The 21172-nt window shown below is 37.0% G+C and overlaps 1 protein-coding gene across 1 annotated transcript in view; it reads left to right on the top strand.

Moving 5' to 3' along the window:
- LOC114659708 (ATP-binding cassette sub-family D member 2-like) overlaps positions 1-21172 on the top strand; it is a 135263-nt gene that overhangs the window by 91075 nt on the left and 23016 nt on the right. Inside the window, exon 7 of the mRNA XM_028812331.2 lies at positions 10050-10195. Within this exon, the coding sequence (XP_028668164.2) occupies positions 10050-10195 (146 nt within the window). The remainder of the gene's footprint in view (positions 1-10049; positions 10196-21172) is intronic.

Raw genomic sequence — 21172 nt, 5'->3', positions numbered from 1 at the left:
ATGAAGGGATAGTGTTAAAAAAATGCTTTAGTTGCCTCACATTTTTATGCAATCGTTTTGTTCACCCCACTGAATTAAAGCTGAAAGTCTGCACTTCAATTGCATCTGAGTTGTTTCATTTAAAATTCATTGTGGTAATGTACAGAACCAAAATTAGAAAAAAGTTGTCTCTGTCCAAATATTTATGGACCTAACTGTGTATATATATATATTATACTGTATATTCCAGTTTTAGATTTGTATATGATTGCTCTAGTCTTGTACCTGACAGGAAAGGGAAGAGTTATTGTTGGGGTGGAAGTAACACGTGGCTTCTTCCTCTCTGTGTTCCCATATTCTAATGAAGAAAATAAAACGTCAGTGAAAGAACATTCCACCATTCTAACAGTATCCTGGTGTGCCCATGAAATGGTCCGTGTAAGAGACTCACAATGCCTATGTGTGTATCAAGTTGAAATAAACTTATACTTGGAGTAAACCAGTAAAATGCAAAGGCTAGTCACATAAATAAATATGACACTATACGTGCACAATGTGTTTAACAGGAATTACTTTGCACATCTGTTATCCTTGTGTCTTAAGTTTTTCCACTGCAAAATGCTTTTCCTTTTTTTGTATGATTAGAAGATTCTAGTCACTTAACGGTTTATTTCCTGCTCCAGGAAGTTTTGCTACTTGTATTTTACACCCAGTCCCTTTTTAAATTTTCTGCTGCTTGACATCCTGGTCTGTTACTTATTTGGTACTTGCAAAAAGCCATTAGATAGAGCTGATACAGATTATCTAGTGAGTGATACAATAATCAACAAGTGGGATCAGTGCATCCCTAGTAAGTAATTCTTCTTCATGCACCCAGCGTCTTGGGTTCAAATCCTGCATGCTGGCCATATGGAGTTTGATTAACAAAGTAAAAAATGGGGTGTGCTCTCTTTCACCATACATGTACTTGCATCATTTCAGCCTGACTAAATCAAATTGAATTTGACTTTTTCTTTCTTAGTCTTCTTTGTGTAGTACTAGCTGGGATACTTGTTGTTGCCTGGGATGGGAATACAGTAAAACCTCAATTATTCGTCAAGGGTCAGGATAAGAGAAAAGATGAATAACCGAATAGCTACTTCAAAAATGATACACCGTAGATTAGTGAATAGTCATATATATTTACGAAAGAAAATATAGTATTAACAAAATTAATTCATATTGTATAGGGTAGCAACAGATAAAAGCTTCTCTCCCTTGAAGAGCATCCTGCATTCATTCCATATTCTGTGTGATTGGTGGATGACTGGATTATTGGCATATTGACAGAAGTTACTGGAGTATAAAGCACAGCCTATAAAGAAGTAGAACAAGATTTAATTTCCATTGCTGATGAGTCTGGTATAAATTCATTAATTTATGCCAATTTTCAGGTTTTTTATATTGTGTATATTTGCCACCCAGTAATAAATTTGAAAGTTAGGTAATGCCTTGCCACCTTCTGCATTAGGTCTTTGTAGAATTATGTTTTGAATGTATTGACATACCAAATTCCAGATACATTAGGTTAATTTTGCAAATTTAATCCTCATCTGTTGTAAATTATGAGAGGCTAGTCTTCAACCTAACTTATTAGAAGCTTTTTAGAAGTCAGTGTATATAATATATACCCCATTAATCAAGCGTTTTTGTTGTTTCCTCATTAAGAGCTCTAACATATTAATTAAACCCTCCACTGCACTGTCGGAACCAATGTATAGTTCACAATTGATTGTTATGCATGTCTTTTTTAACTGCTTATTAATCACTCAGTGATACACAGTAAGGTAACCAGTCTGTACTTACCAGGTATATCCAATCCCCTAATAAAATAACTATATAAATTCATGTTTGCAGTTTGTATATATAGTAATTTTGGTTCTTTCAGAATTCTTGTGTAAATATTATCTGGTTTGGCCAATTTACTTGCTTTAAGCTTTTTAACCTTAGTAACATTTAACTCTCTGCAATCTTCAGACCATTTAGTAATAATTAGTATTAGGTGTAGATACTGGCATTTTACTGACCTCTTCATTGAAAAGCTTAAATAAGACCCATAATAACATAACCTTTTATTTATTTTCATGAAAATTTTATTCCTCACTTTCTGATCTTCATATACCTTGTCTTTTCCATGACTTTTGTTTGACTATTTTAATACTAAAAGAATCTCCTATAACTTCTGTACAGTCAGTGACATTTTTTACATGAAAATTCTGGTGGGGTCATACCAGAATTTGCCTGTATGTGTGCAGGCTTCTTTAATGTTAACATTAGCTTACCAAGTGACATCTGTCCCTATCTTACTAATGATTAGTTAAACAGGGTCACGTACATTTTAACAAAAGTGCCTGGTCTCTGTTGATTTGCATCAGATCATTGTACTTAAAATTCCCTTGATCAAACAGGGAAATGCAGCCAAACCAGCGTAATGAAAACTTAATGACAACTCAGGTGTATAATAATTTCATATCACCATGCTGTTATTAGAATGTGCATTGACGTGACAAACATATTACACCTCAGAAACAATAAATATGATGTACAGACTGTATCTTAGTTCCATTTTAAAAGGACCAATGCTGCGTATTTGGTTTTGCAACAATTTATATTAAGTTCTTGTTGCTACTTCTCAGGGAACTGGCCGACAGGTCAGGACTATCTAAGCCAAGCTTCACTCCATCATACCTGCTGTGCAGAAAGACATTAAGTAGCTGGCAAGGCAGAGCATCCAGTTTTCATATGGTGTGGGTGCTCATGCATAAAACATGTTGTTGCCAACATAAAAAAGGAATTTGCAGCAGTGTCTGGTTCTCCTAATTTAATCAGAGCAATTGACTGCCTTCATATTGCAATAAGGGTACATACCAAGAATGAAGCTGCTTTTTTTTAACAATAAGTAGTTAGATTCATTTAACGTGCAAGTCATCTGTGATGCCATGATGTGGCTGGCAAATGTTGTGTTTCAATAACCTAAGTCAGCTCATGATTCATTTATTTTGGGGAAAAGCAGTTTTGGCAGACTTGAAGGTACTGTGTGTGGTGAATGGCTAGATGGTAAAGTAACTGGCTGAACCATCAGTTTTTCGTATGTCCTGTACTACTCATTTTAACTGCAATCATTTGCTTACAAATACCATGTGATAGTGGGTACCCACTCAGACCCTAGCGCCTTTTGCCTTTTCAAGACCCCCAGAGAGCAAAGGAGAGGCTGTATAATGCCCCAGATATTATTGAATGCAGTGGTGGGGTCTCAGCACATCAGGAAGCAGGCCTGCTCTACTGGCCAGTGGAGTGCTGCAGCATTGAGATTGCAAATGTATGAGGTTGAATAGCATGTTTTATGTTTGGATGTTTCAGGATGGTGTTAGAGGCACGTTCACATTTACATATTTACAAGCTGACTGTGATTTGTAAACAGTAAATTTGGTAGGTTTTATAAGTCTATTTTTTTTGACATACACATTTTCCTTTTTTTTTTGGTGTGCTCAATTCCACGCAAAACTTTATAGAGGCCCCAGGACTGCATGGGATTTATATGCCACAAGAATATTGTCCCATTTCTTAACCTATTGCCCACTTAAACCATCTCCTGAAAATGGATATCCGGGAGACCCAGATTTCCTGGCTCGGAGATAGGAGTCTAGATTTTGCTACCCAGGTACTGTAAACAGTATACTGTCAAAAGCAGATACCGTTCAGACTGTATAGGTAGCATTTTGTAAATGCACATACTGCTCGAGTTAAATAGCACTTTGGAAGTCTGGCAGCAACACTAAATACTGTGTGGCCTTGTGATAACTTGTTAACATGAGATAGGAAAACAATTGAAAAAATGATTTTCTGTATATATGCCTGTTCTTTCTGCACAAGGTTTCTGCATTTCTTTGAAACAGGAGCATCATACGGTTGGCTTCTCTTCAATGAAGTGCAAGGAGCACACAGTATTCCTTGGTGGTTTTTTACAAATTTAGCATCGACTTTCTCAGCACTGGGTGAACATAAAGATGTAGCTAATGTGTTGTGAACAATGCATTCCTAATGTTGATCTCTTTTTCTTTATTTGATGGACATTGTTCACCTTGTTTACCATTATGTTACATTATATCATAAACTGTTCTATCTTTTTTTACATGAAAACTTGAGACAAACATTTTGTCTTGGTTACTACTACAAAAGATATGGAGTAAGTAACATATAAAAAATAATTTTGGCTTGAGTATTTCTTTAAAGTAAGTGATAAGCTATGTAGAAAACTAAATCATGTATTTTTTATGTTGGGTATGCTGCATGCAATGCCAGCTGTAAGCAGCATAAAAAAATAGTAAAAGAATATAACTGTGATTGTTTTATATCCAGCCAAATAATGTCACTAGCAGAAAAACAGAAACTTCTGAAACTTATTTACTATGCAAAGAATAGGCTAGAAAGATTGGTGTGAACTTTTTAAATCATAGAATGCTATTACCTCTGTGGATTTACTATAATATTCTTGACTGAAACAAAAGCCCAAAAGATCTTATCTGACAATTACACTATATTGTTTAATTTTTTCACTCTTCTTGCATCCCATAGTTAGCATTAGTAGACAAAGACCACCAGGGGTCATAACAGCACTTACCCACAACTTGTGAGTGTAATTAACTTAGTATCTCAAACTTGGAGTCCACGGCACTACATGATGTTATTTTATCAACTGTGTAACTTGGATGGAGTGTCTGTTTGAGAAATTGGTGTTTGAGTGTTTTTGTTAAATTGGATGATTGTGAGTTGTGGGGAGTGATCAGTATTTGTATTGAAGCTTCATGAGCTTCATCAAATATAATTTGATGCAAAATGAGTTGTTATGGAAAAAAGCATAAGTATTTGTTTTAGTAGAACACAAGCTGATTTGAGTGGTTTTAGTATGAATGTTTGTAGGCTGTGTGGGTAGAGGTGTGAAAAGAAAATGGTGCTAATATTATAAACTATGGTTCATTCATTTGCATGTACAGTATTTAAAATGGGTAATGGTGTCATTGACGCCATAGGCTTAAACCTAGTGATGGCAACACAGACCTAAAACTAAATGTCAGTTTGTTTTTGTTTTTGTAAAGTTGCATTATTCAGAGTTCACTTACAGGCACAGAGATCTACATGTGATTATATCGAAAGTGCAATAACAAATTTCTATTCACTCCTGTATAAAAAGTACATCCATGAATAAAATATAAACAAATTAGTCTGACCCTTACCATTTGTAGAAAGTGCATGTCAAAAACATTTATACAGATAACTGATTGCTGTCACTGGTAACATTAGCAGCATCAGTCCTGTGCAGATTAGCTGGGAGCAATGATATTTAAGGAAACCTGAGATGATGCAAGTGGAAGATGTAAAAGATCTCACAGGTGGTGCACAGAGAAACTATAAATATTACAGCTTTCAGATAAATATTTTATATGTAAAGATAGGTCTGGTGGTAAGAATCTGATCAATATCTTTCTGCTTTCACAAAGACTGGCTTGTCCATTCCTAAAGCTTCAGAAAGCAGGCACCATTTTTCAGTCAATACTTGTATATGTTATATTATTTATATTGTACATAATGCAGCACAAAAACAAAGTGGTGTTAATTTTATTGGCATAGTATAATTATCTGAATTGCAGATCTTTATAGTGCAAATAGTCATTGTGCTGGATTTAGAATATCTGTGTGACTAAATGTTAGGTTTCTCAGTTTTCCAGCTGAATTTTTTGACTTTTAAAATATGCAATGGTTTGCATGTCATAGCTGCACTATGGGTTTGTCATACCATTTTGATGATTAGGGCAAAACATTTCAGAAGGTTTCTTTGAAACCTATAAAGTTCTGTTTTTATGTAAGTTTAATAAACTCTTTAGTGCAATGATAAGTCAAGCAAAATGACACCTTTTATTGGCTAATTGAACAGATTGCAATGTGCAAGTTGCCTCGAAAGTTTGCATATAGTAATCTGTTCAGTTAGGCAATAAAAGGTGTCATTTTGCTTAACATCTCATTGCATTCATAATGGCTAACATAGTAAGTACAACACCCTACTAGTATAAATTCTTTAGTAAATATCAAATTGTACCAGTGGGCAGTCTTTGTAAAACCCAGGTAGGTATACTTTATCATTGTTCAGTCAGTACTATACTTTCATGGCTTTGGCAGGTAGGCGGTATCTTCTTCATTGTGTAGGACATTTTTTCACAACCTTATAACCAAGCAAGTATTGCGAAGAACATGGTTCTTACGTTTCTGAGAGCCAGGCTAGTACTTAAGAAGCTCAACTTGAATTGAATTGTTAGAATGATTGACAGATTGAAGAGGACTTGCATAGATATATTTTACCATGATCTGCCAACCATGTGTGGACAAATTTCTCCTATAGAAATCTGGGTAACATTGTGGTTAGAGTTGCTGCCTCGTAGCTTCACAGTCTTGAGTTCATACATTTATAAGCTGTTTTTCCATAGATACAAGTGTGAGGTAAATGGCAATGCTTTGCTGGCCCTGGTTTTAGTAGGTGTGTGTGTGCGTGTGTGTGTATATGAGAGAGAGAATGAGTGTCTTAACGATATTGTCATCACTGTATTGATCCCTGCTTTAGGTGAATACAGCTGGAATATGTTTCAGTCCCTATGACCTGAATTAATAAGGTTTTATTATGAATGAACAGGATTGTGTAAATAGCTAAATAGAAAGTTGTGCAAAAGAAAACCTGGGCAATCTTCTGTTGACCTTAAGTTTTTTAAATACAAGGATATCTTTGATAGAGAATTTATATTATGACGATTTTTAGCCATGTCATTGTTTCTCCATTTCTCTTCTGTCTCTCTCTCTCTCAAATTCAGAAGATGTCCTTTCCAGGTCAGTTTTATATGTAGTCCATGGGTTTGGAGTTGTCGGAGTTTTGTTTCAGAAGGTAGAGGACAGATTTAGACTTTTGCATAAGAGACTGCAACCCTTATTACAGTAAAAAATGTTTTTAATAAATGCTTAAATTCCAGCACCAAAATAACCTCTTAAAATCACTTCAAAATTCATTCATTTATCTGTCCATGCAATTTCTGAGCCTGCTTATTCAATTATAGAATTGCAGGAAAATAAGAGAGTTATGTTAGCAACATGCCAGTGTCAGTCTGTCATAAAGCATATGCATACACACACCCACAATCACAGAGCCCCATTTTAGACTCCCCACTTAAACCAACCACCATATGTTTTGAGTATTGGAAGAAACTGGAGCACCAGTTAATGACTGTGCAGTCGTGTCAAATGTGCAGACTCCTCAGTAAATTACCAGGGTCATTATTCTGTCCAGGCCTAAATAACTGCCTTATGAATCATGTACGGTGAAAACATTTTAAAATAAAATTTTGTAAATTTGTCTTGTTTGTTTTAAAACAAACAATTTAAAATCTCATTTCTCAAGCCGTTGAGTCAGGTGTATCCAGTTTTGTCTACAGGGAGACCATGTTAGAGTTTCCTCCAACAGCTTCTAGTGTCTTGGCACCCTAGAGCACTGTGCAGGTGAAACATAATAGTTCCTTCAGGTGGTTTCAAAGGCTTTCTGCCTTAAAAGAGAAACACTGCTCCACTCCTTCCTGTCTGGAAGAGAGACTGTATAAAAAGGACTGGCCTTATAACATTCTTTTACCTGAACCTAACTTTAGAAAGTAAACAACTGTCCCAAATGTTCTGCTTAGGGATCATGTTCTGTCATGTAATGATCTGAATGTTTTCTGGTCTTTAGCAAAGCTTCTAAAGCTTTATTCTTGTGCCTATATCACTTAATGCTACCTGGTTGTGCCTTGGCATACTGGTATATAAATTTGTTTGTCTGTCGTCTGTGTGGGTTTTGCTCTTTCCCAGTGCTGGGCTTCTCCCCAGTCCTGTGCCACCTAGATGCTACATTTTATGCTCAATAGCCCTCCCCAAACATTTCAATTTTTTTTGTATGTTGTTACTGCTACAAGTACTTCTAGATAACACAAGTAGGCTCAAACAAGTTTTTTTTTTTACTGTAGTATTCAGAGCATCACTGTGATTTAAAGTTTATATATACTGTAGTAATCAAAAGAACTTCTTTGTATGAAAGGCATATATTTTTTAAAGTATTTTACTCATAGTGATTTATTATTGCTGAAACCATGAAATGATCACTTATTGCTATCAAATGGCACCCTCTAGAGGAAACCTTGGTAAATAGTTTTGAACTCCTCAATGCTATATGTTGCCAGAAAGACGACCTTAAAGACCAATCCAGATGATTTACACAAAGGAGTTTGTATTTAAGAAGAAATTATCTAGGCAGGTAGAAATTACAAACATATTCCTGAGTATAATATTCTTATATTAATGACTTCTTACTTGATGTTTGTTTCTGAAGTCAATTTCGGAGAGCCAGTCTATAGATGTTCACACAGAGCCAAGGTGGAGTTGCAAATGGACAAACCAGGCATGTTTTTGGGTGGAAAACTGCATACCTTTAGGAAACCTAACATGTATATGGGAACAATGTGCAAACTCCACACAGCAACTCTAACCACTGCACCAGTGTGCTACCATTCAGTTAACTATGTCTTTACTGTCTGTGTATGAATTTTCTATAATATATTGATAACTGAAGAAGTTAGATTGTAAATTTTGCAATTCACAAATCTAATATGCATTATATGCTGAACAGTTTGGAGTCTTACTTTTTGATCTGCCTACAACCACAGTGGTCAAAACAGCACCAAATGTTAGATAGTAATTGTTATATGTATTCAAATAACCAGAGACTCACATTGAAAATGACCTTGAAAGATTTGTAGTGCTGATTTTACTCTCCTTCATGTTAAATATTTTATCTTTAGTTTGATAGTATTAATAACTAAGTTTAAAAAATTATAAATCTTCCACTCTTTCCCAAGACAAACCACAGTCCATGTTCTACCCAACACATGGTGCAGTACCAAGGAACAGAAAATAGCAGGGTAGATATTATCAGCAACTAAATGCATTTACCAAGTAATTTCAGCTTATGGGTTAGAAATATTGAGACTTTGAGAAGAGCTTGCAAATACCCAGTCAACACAGTGTTTAAGTTTATTAACTAAATGTACAGTATATAGGGAATCGGTTGCCACTGAGAATGTGTATTTAGCCAGACAGAGTCTGAAATGGTATATTGGGTGAAAGAGAGTCAATCTTAAAATTGTTAAATACTGCAAAAGGAAATGTTAAATGCCAGAAAGATTTATCTTCTGAAACTCTAGGAAAATTATGATTCATGAAGTTTTACAAACTGAGGATGGGTCTGTACAGGGTTAGAATAATAAAAGTAAATTAGCATTTTCCTTAAATGATTAAAAAAATAACTCTTACAATTTGAAAAATTCTCCAATTATAACCATTATCCTACATATTTTAATCAACTTTTATATGATGTCATTTTTTTTTCCATAGTTATGTTGGTTAGAAATTTCACTTTAATGAATCTATGCTTTTCAATTGAATTAAATTAATTATTTTATGGGTGCCCCACAATTTTATTTTAGTCATATATGACCAACAAAATCTTAGTATAAGAAAAAAAATGTTGTTTTACTTTTTAATGCATTTTTGAATAAAATTGTATCACTTAATCTTTTTTTATGTCATTTTTTATATCAGGATTATAAATTTAGTAGTTATGAAAACAATTTTTACTTGCAGCATGTTGTAAGAAGTATGCTAATAAAGAGATCTTAGCCATCTTACAAGCCTATAAAGTGTAAGCTAAAAGCCAAGTTTGCTTAGGTGTTGTAGTTGTCATTTTCTCAGGGTTAAACTCCTCTTGTTGAAACCTCACAGTCTACTATGTTCATAGTTACAAGTCAAAGGTAGCAGTATGTAGTTTGTATATTTGAAATGACTTAATAATGCATGTAATCTAAACTAATAATATGTAAATATGTATCTTTGTCAAAACTGTTAAGAGATTAATATAGTGTGTGCTGTTTAATGTTATTTATGTTGGTCACCATATTTATCCTTTCTAGGCCCTATATGTCAATTGGAACACTGCGAGATCAAGTCATATACCCTGACACTGTAGAAGACATGCACGAAAAAGGTTATAGTGACCAGGATCTGGAAATTATTTTGGACATAGTAAATTTGAACCATATTGTTCAGAGAGAGGGAGGTAAGTTTATTTATGTATTTATTGTTGGTTTTTTTTTGTTTTTTGTTTTTTTGTGGTGCATGGTCAGTGTTTTTCTACAATGGCTTTTGTTAAGCACAGATTTACCACTTGTTATATTGTCTTAATAAACCTGTCACATTATGTGTAAAGAGTATTATAAGAAACACAGTGGGCACCCAAAATGATCTCAGTGTAGTTTATATTGTTTAGCTTTCCTTTACATTTCTAAACCGCTAAATGCTGCATATAATTCAATTTACCTTTATAATGCATTTAGGATTTGTTGCCTTTATTTTAAAACACAGAATCAAAGGGGTCAAAAGTTTGAGCATGAAGAATGGATAGAATCTCTCAGGAGTTTTTAACAGATAAGTTACCATAAAGAAAGATACTACAGAGTTTAAAAGGTTAACACTAGATGTGTATAGTCCACTCTAACTGGGGTTACTGTATATTTTAAATCTTACATGAATTTCTTCATGTTCACATCATGCTCTTGGCCTTCCTTGACTTTTCCTTATTTGCTGCACTTCAAATGCCTACATTGGTGCAACTCTGAAATTCTGTTCAGAACACTTGACTTGTGTTCTTTTTCTATGTTTTTTTACAATAAAGAACTCCTACTACCACACAAGCAAAACAAAATGAACGTTGGCACCAAGGTATGACTTGCTTTCATTCTCCTCTGGCTCGAACTTGACCATATTTGCATATCCTTTTTACCACAACAAATCCCCTTCTGTTGCAGTTATTGACATTACTAAACATTGTTTCCTACATGTGAATTGCTATCTGTCTTCGGCAGACAACTATATAATAATCAATGAGAAATTGTCACACTTATAATCAGTTATATTGTTTAACTATGCAAGATAAAGGAAAAAAAACTGTTGGCTCTCTAGTTGTTTCATTTAGGTAAAAAACCAACTATAAATTAACCTGAAATGACATTGCAATTTTTTTACATACTGTGGAATATGAAGTACAAAGCCAGCATGAATTTTACATAATTGAAGGGAGAACATGGGAAGTGGTACATAGTGGATGCAATAATCCGGCTTCAAGTATAAAGTGCAGGTCACTCACAAAGTTTTTACAGACACAGCTGACCTGAATGCAATTGCAAGAATAACCCTAACCCTAACTGTAACCTTAATTTCTTTGTGAAATTGGAAGGACCACTGTAACATGTTAATTGACCATAAATTAGGTGCCTTTTAGGAGAAAACAATATAAATTGAATACAGCTCTAGTTAGTGCCTGAAGCAGATACACATACAGTAAGTGCCCTCTGCATGATATGGATTTATTCAGTAAAATCTAAGTACTGAAGAGAGTCCTTCTGAAAAGTTAGAACTGCCTTGATACACTAACATTCAAATGTGGAGCCGGGAGGTGCTTGAATATGCATAATGTGAGCCAGTACACTTGAAGACATTGTCAGTACACACTAAACACAGCCAGTACGCAACTGCTAAAAATGAAAAGTGCCAGCCCAATTCAAGCCCAGGCTATAGTGAAATGCTGCTGCGCGTTTTGAATTACATACATACACACACAATTTCTTCTTGAATAACATTCACGTATTTGAATGCATTCACATGCAAAGAAAACTGACAGTTTATTCATGTATTTTATACTTGTCTCATCTGCTATATCTATAAAAACATTGTGCCAATTTGCATGTTCTCCTTTCCTCATGTAAAACAGATGCTGGCTGAGCATTTTGTATATTGACAGCCTTGCTGAAATATCACACTTAGTAGACTTCGTGCAGAACTACATGATGCTTCTAAGTAAGGGCAGACATATGTGTTGAGGAGCAGTTGTTGAAATGTTGATGCTTTTTCATGCAGTTAAAGTCAAATGAACCTAAAGTTTGAAATCAAATATTGGATAGCTGCTGATGTAAGTAACAAACATATATACTAGATACTACTGCCTATTTAGCGAAAAACAAAATTCGATTGCAAGAGAGAGACAGTGAGATTGTTGGTCAAAGGCTCACAGATTACATCAATAATGTGGCAAACGTCACTGCTGACAATATTTTCACATCACTTTCCACAGTGCTTAAAATGGGTACTTTCTTTTCTGGGCTTGAAAATACTGTCACTTTTCAGCACCTGTCATAACAAACATTTCACTTTGAACAATATTTTATACTTCCAAGAGAGAGAGAGAGACCCACTACTTTCAGTGCTTGGACCTTCAAGTGGGAATCCCCCTTTCCTCCGACTCCAGGAACAGAAGTAGTTTATGTATATATCCATGTGAATTCAGGTCGAGCCCACGTTACATATGAAGGAGAAGGATTAAGAAGCCAACACATCAGGGAGTACAACCTTTTATTTTATTCAGCTTCATGACTTTGTGTGACAAATAAGCTCCTTGCCCAAAAAATAGGAGACACACAGCCAGACAAAAGAAAATACAGTGCATTCATTTTTGGTGTGTGAAAAATGATAGCAGACTGGTGATCATTTCATTATGCAGCCTTCCATTTAAACTACATAATCTGTGAAATATGTAAGTAATGTTGTCATTTTATTTCTGTATATAGGAAATTATCATGTTTTATGCTCACAGCTGATTAAAAAGTGTCAGTCTACTTTTTACGATTAAATAATTGTTTTATGCAAGCCGCAGAGCAGCTTTTGAAAGGTGCTTCTGTCACAGCAATCTTTTGTGTCATTTTTGAAAATTACAGAACGCACACACAGTAAAACAAAAAAGAAAACTATGTAAGGTGTCACCATAAAAAATAGTTTCTGCTTCAATTACTATTTCATGCGGCCAAGTAATTGAAGTGTGTTATTTTGATTTCCACTGATAACTAATCAATACTAAAGCAATTTTTATGCCGCCCTAAAGCCACACAGCTCTGGAATTTTGTTGGTTTTTTTTTAAACATAGGCTAACATTCAAAATGAAGATATATATAAATGATATATGCTTTACGTTCACTCAAGCTGTATTAGTCTTATCTATTGCTTTTGGGCGTAGGGCAGTAAGGATGTGATAGCAGGATGCCAAGCTGAAAGGTTACTACTGAGAACAAAAGAATTCAGATGGCACTTGGTGCTCCTGGGCAGATTAGTACTGAAGAAATGTGTGGAGGTTCTAGTGTTAATGGTTTTGAAACAAAATAGTCATTAAAGTGGAAAACTTGTAAGATTCCTTCTTAAACATTATAGGTGAATGTAGGCATCCCTAAGCATAAAAAGGTCCTAAATTTAATATTTGTTAATAAACAAGAAGAAACATACCAAAACCTTAAATTTACTGTATGAGGAATGAACCTTGAAAAAACTTACTGTAAAGCTGTCTATAAATCACATAATTTTTATAAAATTTCTGAAATCTTTATAAATCTCTCTATTATAATAAAAAAAAATCCTGGGACGAGATTAGACTTTTTAGCCTGGGACGAGAAGTGACTTTGTCAGAGAGATACTTTCACGTCCCGCGACACAAGACTTTGTGCTGAGAGATTTAACCATGTCTGGGGCCGGAAATAAAAGACAAAGAGTAGAAGACAAAGTAGAACCTTGTAAAGGATTCAAAAACGTTGGTGCAATACACATGCAGAGCAGGTTAGAGATAATGAAAGTACTAAAATTTGAAAGTCTCAAAAAATGATAGTAAAGATCGCATTAGCGCAAACAAATGGAAATAATTACTCAATGAAATAATGGAACAGCAAAAAGAGATTGAATATATTGTTCGGATTTAAACTTTAAGTCGGAGACTTGCAGATTGTCTGATTCGTGTTGCCATCAGGGAAAAGTAGTGTTTCTTCCCAATGAAGAGGAGCATCCGCGAGAATTAAAAGGTTTGTTGTTTGGTGAAAGTGAAATCCACATACGCGAGTGACAGAAATGCGAAGTGGCTGGTGCATAGCGCAGCCCGGGGGGGGGTTGGCAAGAGAAGCGAGCATGGAGACAAGCCCCTTAGTTCTAAAAATAAGAAGTGACAAATTCACATTTTGACTTGCTTACTGATCAGAAGAGTTTTCCCAGGAGTAAACATGGACACTCTCTATCCGCATGGTTAGAGTTAGAGTGATTAAGGTCAATTCAAAATGGGCAGCCATTCAAAGTGACGAGTATTCCTCTCCACTTAACATTTTAAAGTTGCTACTTCGTTTAGCATAGCTTCATTAACTTTGATTGTTCTCTGTATTTAAACTGGGTGTAATTTTTTTTTTTATCATAACTACTATTTTGAAAAAAAAAATCAGCTTAAATATCTGGGAGACTACACTTACTGAAACTTTTTACGAGAGTACAAGTGAAAGGCATTAATACCAAACCACTACTCCAAGGCTAAATGGTACTAATGAGCTGGCGAGAGATTCGGTGAGACATGCTGAACAGCACACATTCCAAAAGACTGCCAGACACGTAAATCAAGCAGCTCAGCGAGGAGATTAAAATATGGTATACAGTAAGAGTGAGGTGCTTGGGACATACATTATTGGAGTAAAAGGTGACAGTGTTAGAGACTGGAGAGGGGCAAACACAGAGGAGTTGGAAAAATGTTAACCTTGAGTGTCAGCCTAAATTGCCGTTGGTGCAACCTCGTCCCTGCAGGAATTGTGCGGTACAATGTGTGGACCAGGGACAAAGTTTCACTGCATAAGCAGGTAGAAATAGTGAGGGGGGAGTGGAAGCAACATGTTTCATTACTGGGACACTAAATTATATGGTCTAAAGCCATGAGGGCAGTCCAGTTTGAAGGGTGAACAGAGATGGTGCATCTCTCTCAGCCCTAACACTGTATGGGTGCCAGGTAATGGTAGTGGTGTTGGTAGATCAGGGAACTTATTTTATTGTGGAACAGGATGTCTCCCATGGTCAAATATATAAAAAAGTGCTGTATTTTACTTTCTGAAAGCCCAGATAACTAATATCATATGCTCCACTTTGATGAAATGCTTTACTTGCTTCCTCATAAAATTCCAGCATGTTTGCAAAACATGACCTCCCTCTTCTGAACCCATGCTGATTGTTCAGAAAAACTGTTCTTGTCATGTGTTGCTTAATCTTATCTTATCCTTCCATTAATTTACATGTGATGAACTTTAAGCTTACTGGCCTAAAGTTGCTCGGATATGCCCACTCACCCTTTTTATATAATGGGATAATATTTGTCATTTCCTGTTTTTTCGGAATTTCCCTAGTACACAGTGACTTCCTAAAAATGTGTATCAAGGGTTTATATATGTATTCATTAACCTCCTTAAGAACTTAAGGGTAATTATTATTTGGTTCTGGTGATTTATTTGATTTCAACCTATTTCATCTGAGCAATACTTCTCTCTCTACAATCTGCAAATAACTCAGTACCTCCTTAGTAGCCTCTTTTACAGGGTGGGAGGTTACCCACTTCCTCACATGTGAAGACCTCTGAAAAATGCAAGTTTAGAGTATCTGCTATTTCAAAGGTTGCTTTTTTTAATTCCCATTAACTACTCCTGAAGAGCTTCACTTCCTCAATGACTGCTATTTTACTACTAAAATACTGAAAGAATCTCGTTGGCTCTTCTTTTACCTTATCTGCTATATTTCTCTCTGCTTTTTAGCCTCCCTAGTATCTTTCTTAATGAGTGCCCTCATGTTCTTATACGCCCTACGATTCACATTGGAGTTATATTCTTGTACAGCTGTTTCCTCCTTTTCAGCTTATTTTGAACAGTTTATTAACCCGTTGTGGAGTTTTTTTTTTTGTTTTGTTTCCTACAAATTTAATTTTAGTTATGTACCTGTCCTACATTATTAAAAGCTTATCCCAGTCTATCCTCTACTTTGCCGCATCTACTCAAAATTTACCCTACTAACATTAAACTTAACAGTTTTAGTCTTGGCATCCACACTCTTCCAAAACACTGAGAGCTGTATTAAAGTATGATTATTTGACCCTAATGGTTCAATCCTCTACACCCCCAACTCTATCCTGATTATTACAAAATACTAAATCTAGACAAGCTTCCCACCACATTGGTCCTTTAACATACTGTGTTAAAAAACAGTCACTGATTACGTCTAAAAACTCCTGCTCTTGTGCTGTTATTTGCAAGGTTATCCCACATAATATTTGGTGAATTTCCTGGGTGGTCATCTCCCCTTCCTATGCTTCCACTAGTTTTTGTGGGATCTCACCTTATGTCTCCTGCTTGTTGTAAGAAAACATAGTTAAAGTAGGTGGAGACCTACCAGCACATGATGTTATTGGGCTTATCCAATTACCGTATATACTTGCATATAAATTGGGTCTTGAAACCCAAAAAATCGCTCATAAAATCAGACCCTGACTTATACACCCGTTCAAAAATGTGACGCTTAATTATTATTTTTTTTAATATCTTCTTGCCTACTCCAGTCTCGCATCAGTTTCTCAGACGCATCAAATTACTGTGTGGTCATGTAGGCACAATAGGGAGAGAGAGGTTAGGAGCACTTGTTTTTTTTTTTTGTTTTTTTTGTTCTTTATTTCACCTTATACAATTTCTTGTATTAGGAATTTGTTAGTTTTCGCATACCCCTTGGGGTCAGAGTGCAGGGTCAGCCATTGTACAGCGCCCCGGGAGCAATTGTAGGTTAAGGGCCTTGCTCAAGGGCCCAGCAGAGTAGGATCTCTTTTGGCAGTTATGGGGATTCGAACCAACAACCTTTGAGATACCAGCACAGATCCTTGGCCTCAGAGCCACCACTCCGCCCAAATACAGCACATTGCCGCACCTACATAGAAAAAAAAGGCAGTGTGCTCTGTGGTTACTCTGTCAGGTGGGCGTTAGCATATCATAATCCCTTGTACCAATAGCATTTTCCGCATTTGACTTATATGACCGACATTATAAAATACCAGAAATTATACGGTAAAATCAGCTCCTGACTTGTTCACGTGAGAACTTATCTGCGAGTATATACTGTGGCAGGAAGCAGGGGGCCAGACCCAGATGGGATGCCTGGACATACCGGGAGGCAGATTGTACATCCCCCGGGCTACAAGGGGGCAACCGCCCTGGATAGTGTGGGGACCACAGGGATGGAGCGTGGAGGCTTAAACCTGTTGGGGACATCTGTACTTCCGCCACACTTGGGAAGGTGTATGGAGGACCTTCCAGGGACGCCCGGAGTGCTTCCAGGAAGTGCCGCCAAAAGGACATCAGTGAGCACCTGGAGCACATCCGGGTGATTATAAAAGGGGCCACCTTCCTACAGTCAGCCAGAGTCAGGTGGAGGAGGACACGGTTGCCTGGGAGGAGTGGTGATGCCAGAAGAGAGGAGTGTTTGTCTTTTCAGTTTGTGTTTGGGACTGTGTTGTGGCTGGGGGGATTACGGGGAAGACGTGCCCTCCAGCGGAAGAAAATAAAAGTTTGGACACAGGAGGCACGTATAAAAATAAAACCATCTGTGTCGGGTTAGGCGCTTATATAGCGCCTTGTTACAATATGGTAAGTTCTTTCCCCTTGTTCGGTGAGTATCTGTTTTTACTCAGATTCCCAAAAAACATACGAAGATACTTCAGTCCTACATCCAGCAATTTTGTCGGAGCAAGCACTACTCAGTTTCCTACTGATATGTCCAGAAACCAGTCGCACTGTGTCCCTTTCTATATGCTCTCTTTCATCTTCGTACTCAGAGAAGCCGTCTCTACGATCCAAGGACCAGACGAGGCAGACCTTGTAAAAACTCAGTGAGAATTGTTGAAATAAGCTTTGGTTCCCTTAATTTTTGACCGGGACCTTTTCACACCATATTTCTCTGTTTTACAGCATAGTACTTGGACATCTGTACAGCTGTATTGGCTACTAACACTGCCCCAGTCCAAGACTTTGTAAATATTTTTCTGTTGTTTAGACTGGTGCACTTGCAGTTCTTTCTATTCCTGTTAACATTACTATAAGGGAATTTGGTACCTTTAAGAATGTTTCCAGTGGTGTTACCAATGCTTCCAGATTCCTGGCATTGATCTGTAGTTCAAGCGGTGCCATTGCAGGTTGGCGGGGGTGGGGGGGACTTCGAATTTCTCCATCAGCAAGCTCCTGGTCAAAAGATGGACTCAGGTCTTGTGCATGTCTATCCCAGATCCCCGGGGCATTCTGAGAGGTGTAGTCTGGAGGGTTTTCAAAACACCCAGCTTGGCTCAGTAACATCCCTATTTGGCTGAAAACCAGACACATTTCCCGGCATATTTTATCTTCAGAAGAGAGGCGATCAGTACTCACCACTGCTGATTTTAAGTCTTTCTTATAGTTGCTGTGTTTTATGACTCGCAACTCCGGGCTTGGACAACAATCTTGGTTTTCCCAGAGTACTTCGCTGTCTCCCTTGTGACTTCTTCTGGTCAATGAGACTCCAGTGACATCAGCCCGATCTGGCCATTCAGCGCATCACAGCCATCTTATCTTGCCTGGGTATGGAGAGAAAAAAGGATGACAAGATGCAGCACCACTCCTTCAGACGACAGGATCATGCAAGCTTCTAAAATACCCTTTAGATAATCCAAACCCTTCAACAGCACGTAACTTTGCATGTGACTCGAAGTATCACCAGAAGAGCCAAGCGCGGCATCATCAACAAAGTAATCTGCCTTCTCCAGCGGGTCGTTTCTGGGATCCCTGTTGCAGGTCCCATTCCTTTCATTGTTCTCCTGGCATTGATTGAGGCAAACAGTGCCTACAGACTTCCTCTTCCCAATAGGTTTATCACCCTTTCTCACCAATTCTTTTCCCATTATTTGCACACAGTAGGAAGGAAAGTCACTTTGGGTTATTCTGTGAACAGAAAAAAAAAAACAGTTTCCAGCCACTAGGATGGTTAGGAAATCCTGCCGACTGCACCAGTTGTGGAAGACTGGGGCTGCCACAGAGCCGCAAATCCCAGACAAAACTAACACACACAGTCACTGGTTCAAATACAAGATATTTATTATCCACAATACCTTCCTTCACGAAGACAATCACCACAACATCCGGGATTACCCTTCCTTCTCTAACTCCAACTTCCTCCTTGAAGTGTTGTCCTCTTCCTCCTCACTCCAACTCATTGAATGATGTTGAGCGGCTCCTTTTATCTTGGACCCGGGAGTACTTCCGGTGCCACGGCATAGAGTTAATCAGAAGTTCTTTCTTTGTACTGCGCTCTGGTGGCATCCACGAATCCCAGCAGGGCTGCCTCAGTGCACTACAAGTCCCATGATTCATAGTAGGTATCAGATTGGGTCCTGAAGCCCTGAAGCTGCCATCTATTTTGTTGGGGAGGCATATAGTTTTGGAACAAGGTCTCCCTCCATCATTCTGTCACAATAGCCCCACTGGTCGGTTAATACACAGGAACCAGTCCCGGCCAAGATGCCCATCCATGCATGTGGTACTTTACACTAGTTAATATGAAGGATGCACACGTCTTAATATCAAGAGAAATGAGTCTCAGTTAAGCCATCTCAGACCACTCCAAAGTGAAGTTAATTAGTACATTGCACAGATGAATAAAGACTTTAGTGAGGCTTTGTACGTGTTGTGAAGACCCATAGTAGTGAATGTTAAGGTCTTGTTACATAAAAGTGAATCAGCTAATAGATGCATTTTTGCAGTACCTTGTTGTGCTGCCTAATACGATATGTTGTATGCTTTCTGCTCTCTGCCTGATCTACTTTTGTGAGTATTATGATAGCCCATACATCCTGTTATTGACAGCAGTACCCCAGAAGGTGCAACATCCGGTTTATTTTTCTGATGGAATCTGCATAAGTCATGCTGTTGTTCAAAGGGAGAAAAAGATCAGCCATTGAGGGAAAAAGACAGAACAGACCTAACTAAACTGATCAGCATCTGCCTGGGCCATGGAAAAATGTTCTGCAACTACAAAAGACTTGTCTATATAGGAGGAGGTCTAGAAACTTGAATCTTGCATTCCGTTACAAGTAGCAGACTCGGGTGAGCTTGTTAAGTCCTCTTTTAACAGTGGCACAGATTGACTGTGAAACATTTTAAATTTAAGATTTCAGCTTTTTTGGGTCGGCCAGCATTCTACAATTCATTTAGCTGTTGTTAACCCTATCCACGTTGGACTTGTGTGTGAACTTCAGAAGGGGGCTGGAGGTGTGGTTTTCCACTGTATATATTTTTATTTGCACATATTATAGGGGTTATTGTGTGTTGGTGGGGTGGAGAAAAGGGATTGTTGCTGTTTTTCATCTTTGTATAATATGTTTCTCATTGCATACTGATGTAGCCTTATGGCTGTTTTTTTTTCATATACTGTATATATTCACTTGTCTGGTAGAGTGGGTAATTCCAAAAGGGGACGTAGGGCGGGGTGTTTCAGGGAGTGATACTGGCCTATCCTTTTATCAGCCGCCTTACAGTTAGCAAGATGAGCAGTAGCGATCTGCCTGTATCAGCTTTTTGGGTCTGATTCATTACAAACTAAACTAAATGTTTTGGCAATGTTTTTAATTTGTTATTGTTTTTGTTATGTTTAAAAATATGTAAGTATTGTTTCCTTTTTTATTTATTTTATTTCAAGAAAGTAACAGTATACGGTCAAGCAGATACAATTTACAGACCTTATACAAAATTTTTTTTTTTTTTTTTTATTAATTTTATTGTAATCATTCCATACAAATAGATCAGATTGAAAACAAGTCTTCCCCCACCCCTGAGAGAGAGAGCATGGCCAAAGAGTAAAACTTATACCTAAATTGATGATTTTAATAGGGCAATAGATATAAATGGGGAAGAAAAAGAAATGTGGAGATAATTGCTTCTTCAGTGCATTAAGAGCTTATTCTAAAAATATTATTGATTAGATCCTGCCAGGTTTTGAAAAAAAATCTGTACGGATCCTCTAACTGAATATTTGATTTTTCCAATTTCAAATAGTATAAAACATTGGTTTCCCACTGACTTAAAAAGAGGCGAGTTAGGATTCTTCCAGTTTAGCAAAATAAGTCTGCGTGCCAAAAGTG

Source organism: Erpetoichthys calabaricus, chromosome 1 (genome assembly GCF_900747795.2).
Source record: "Erpetoichthys calabaricus chromosome 1, fErpCal1.3, whole genome shotgun sequence".
NCBI lineage: Eukaryota > Metazoa > Chordata > Cladistia > Polypteriformes > Polypteridae > Erpetoichthys > Erpetoichthys calabaricus.
The sequence above is the reverse complement of the archived record's forward strand: the minus strand, read 5'-3'. Positions and strand labels throughout refer to the sequence as shown.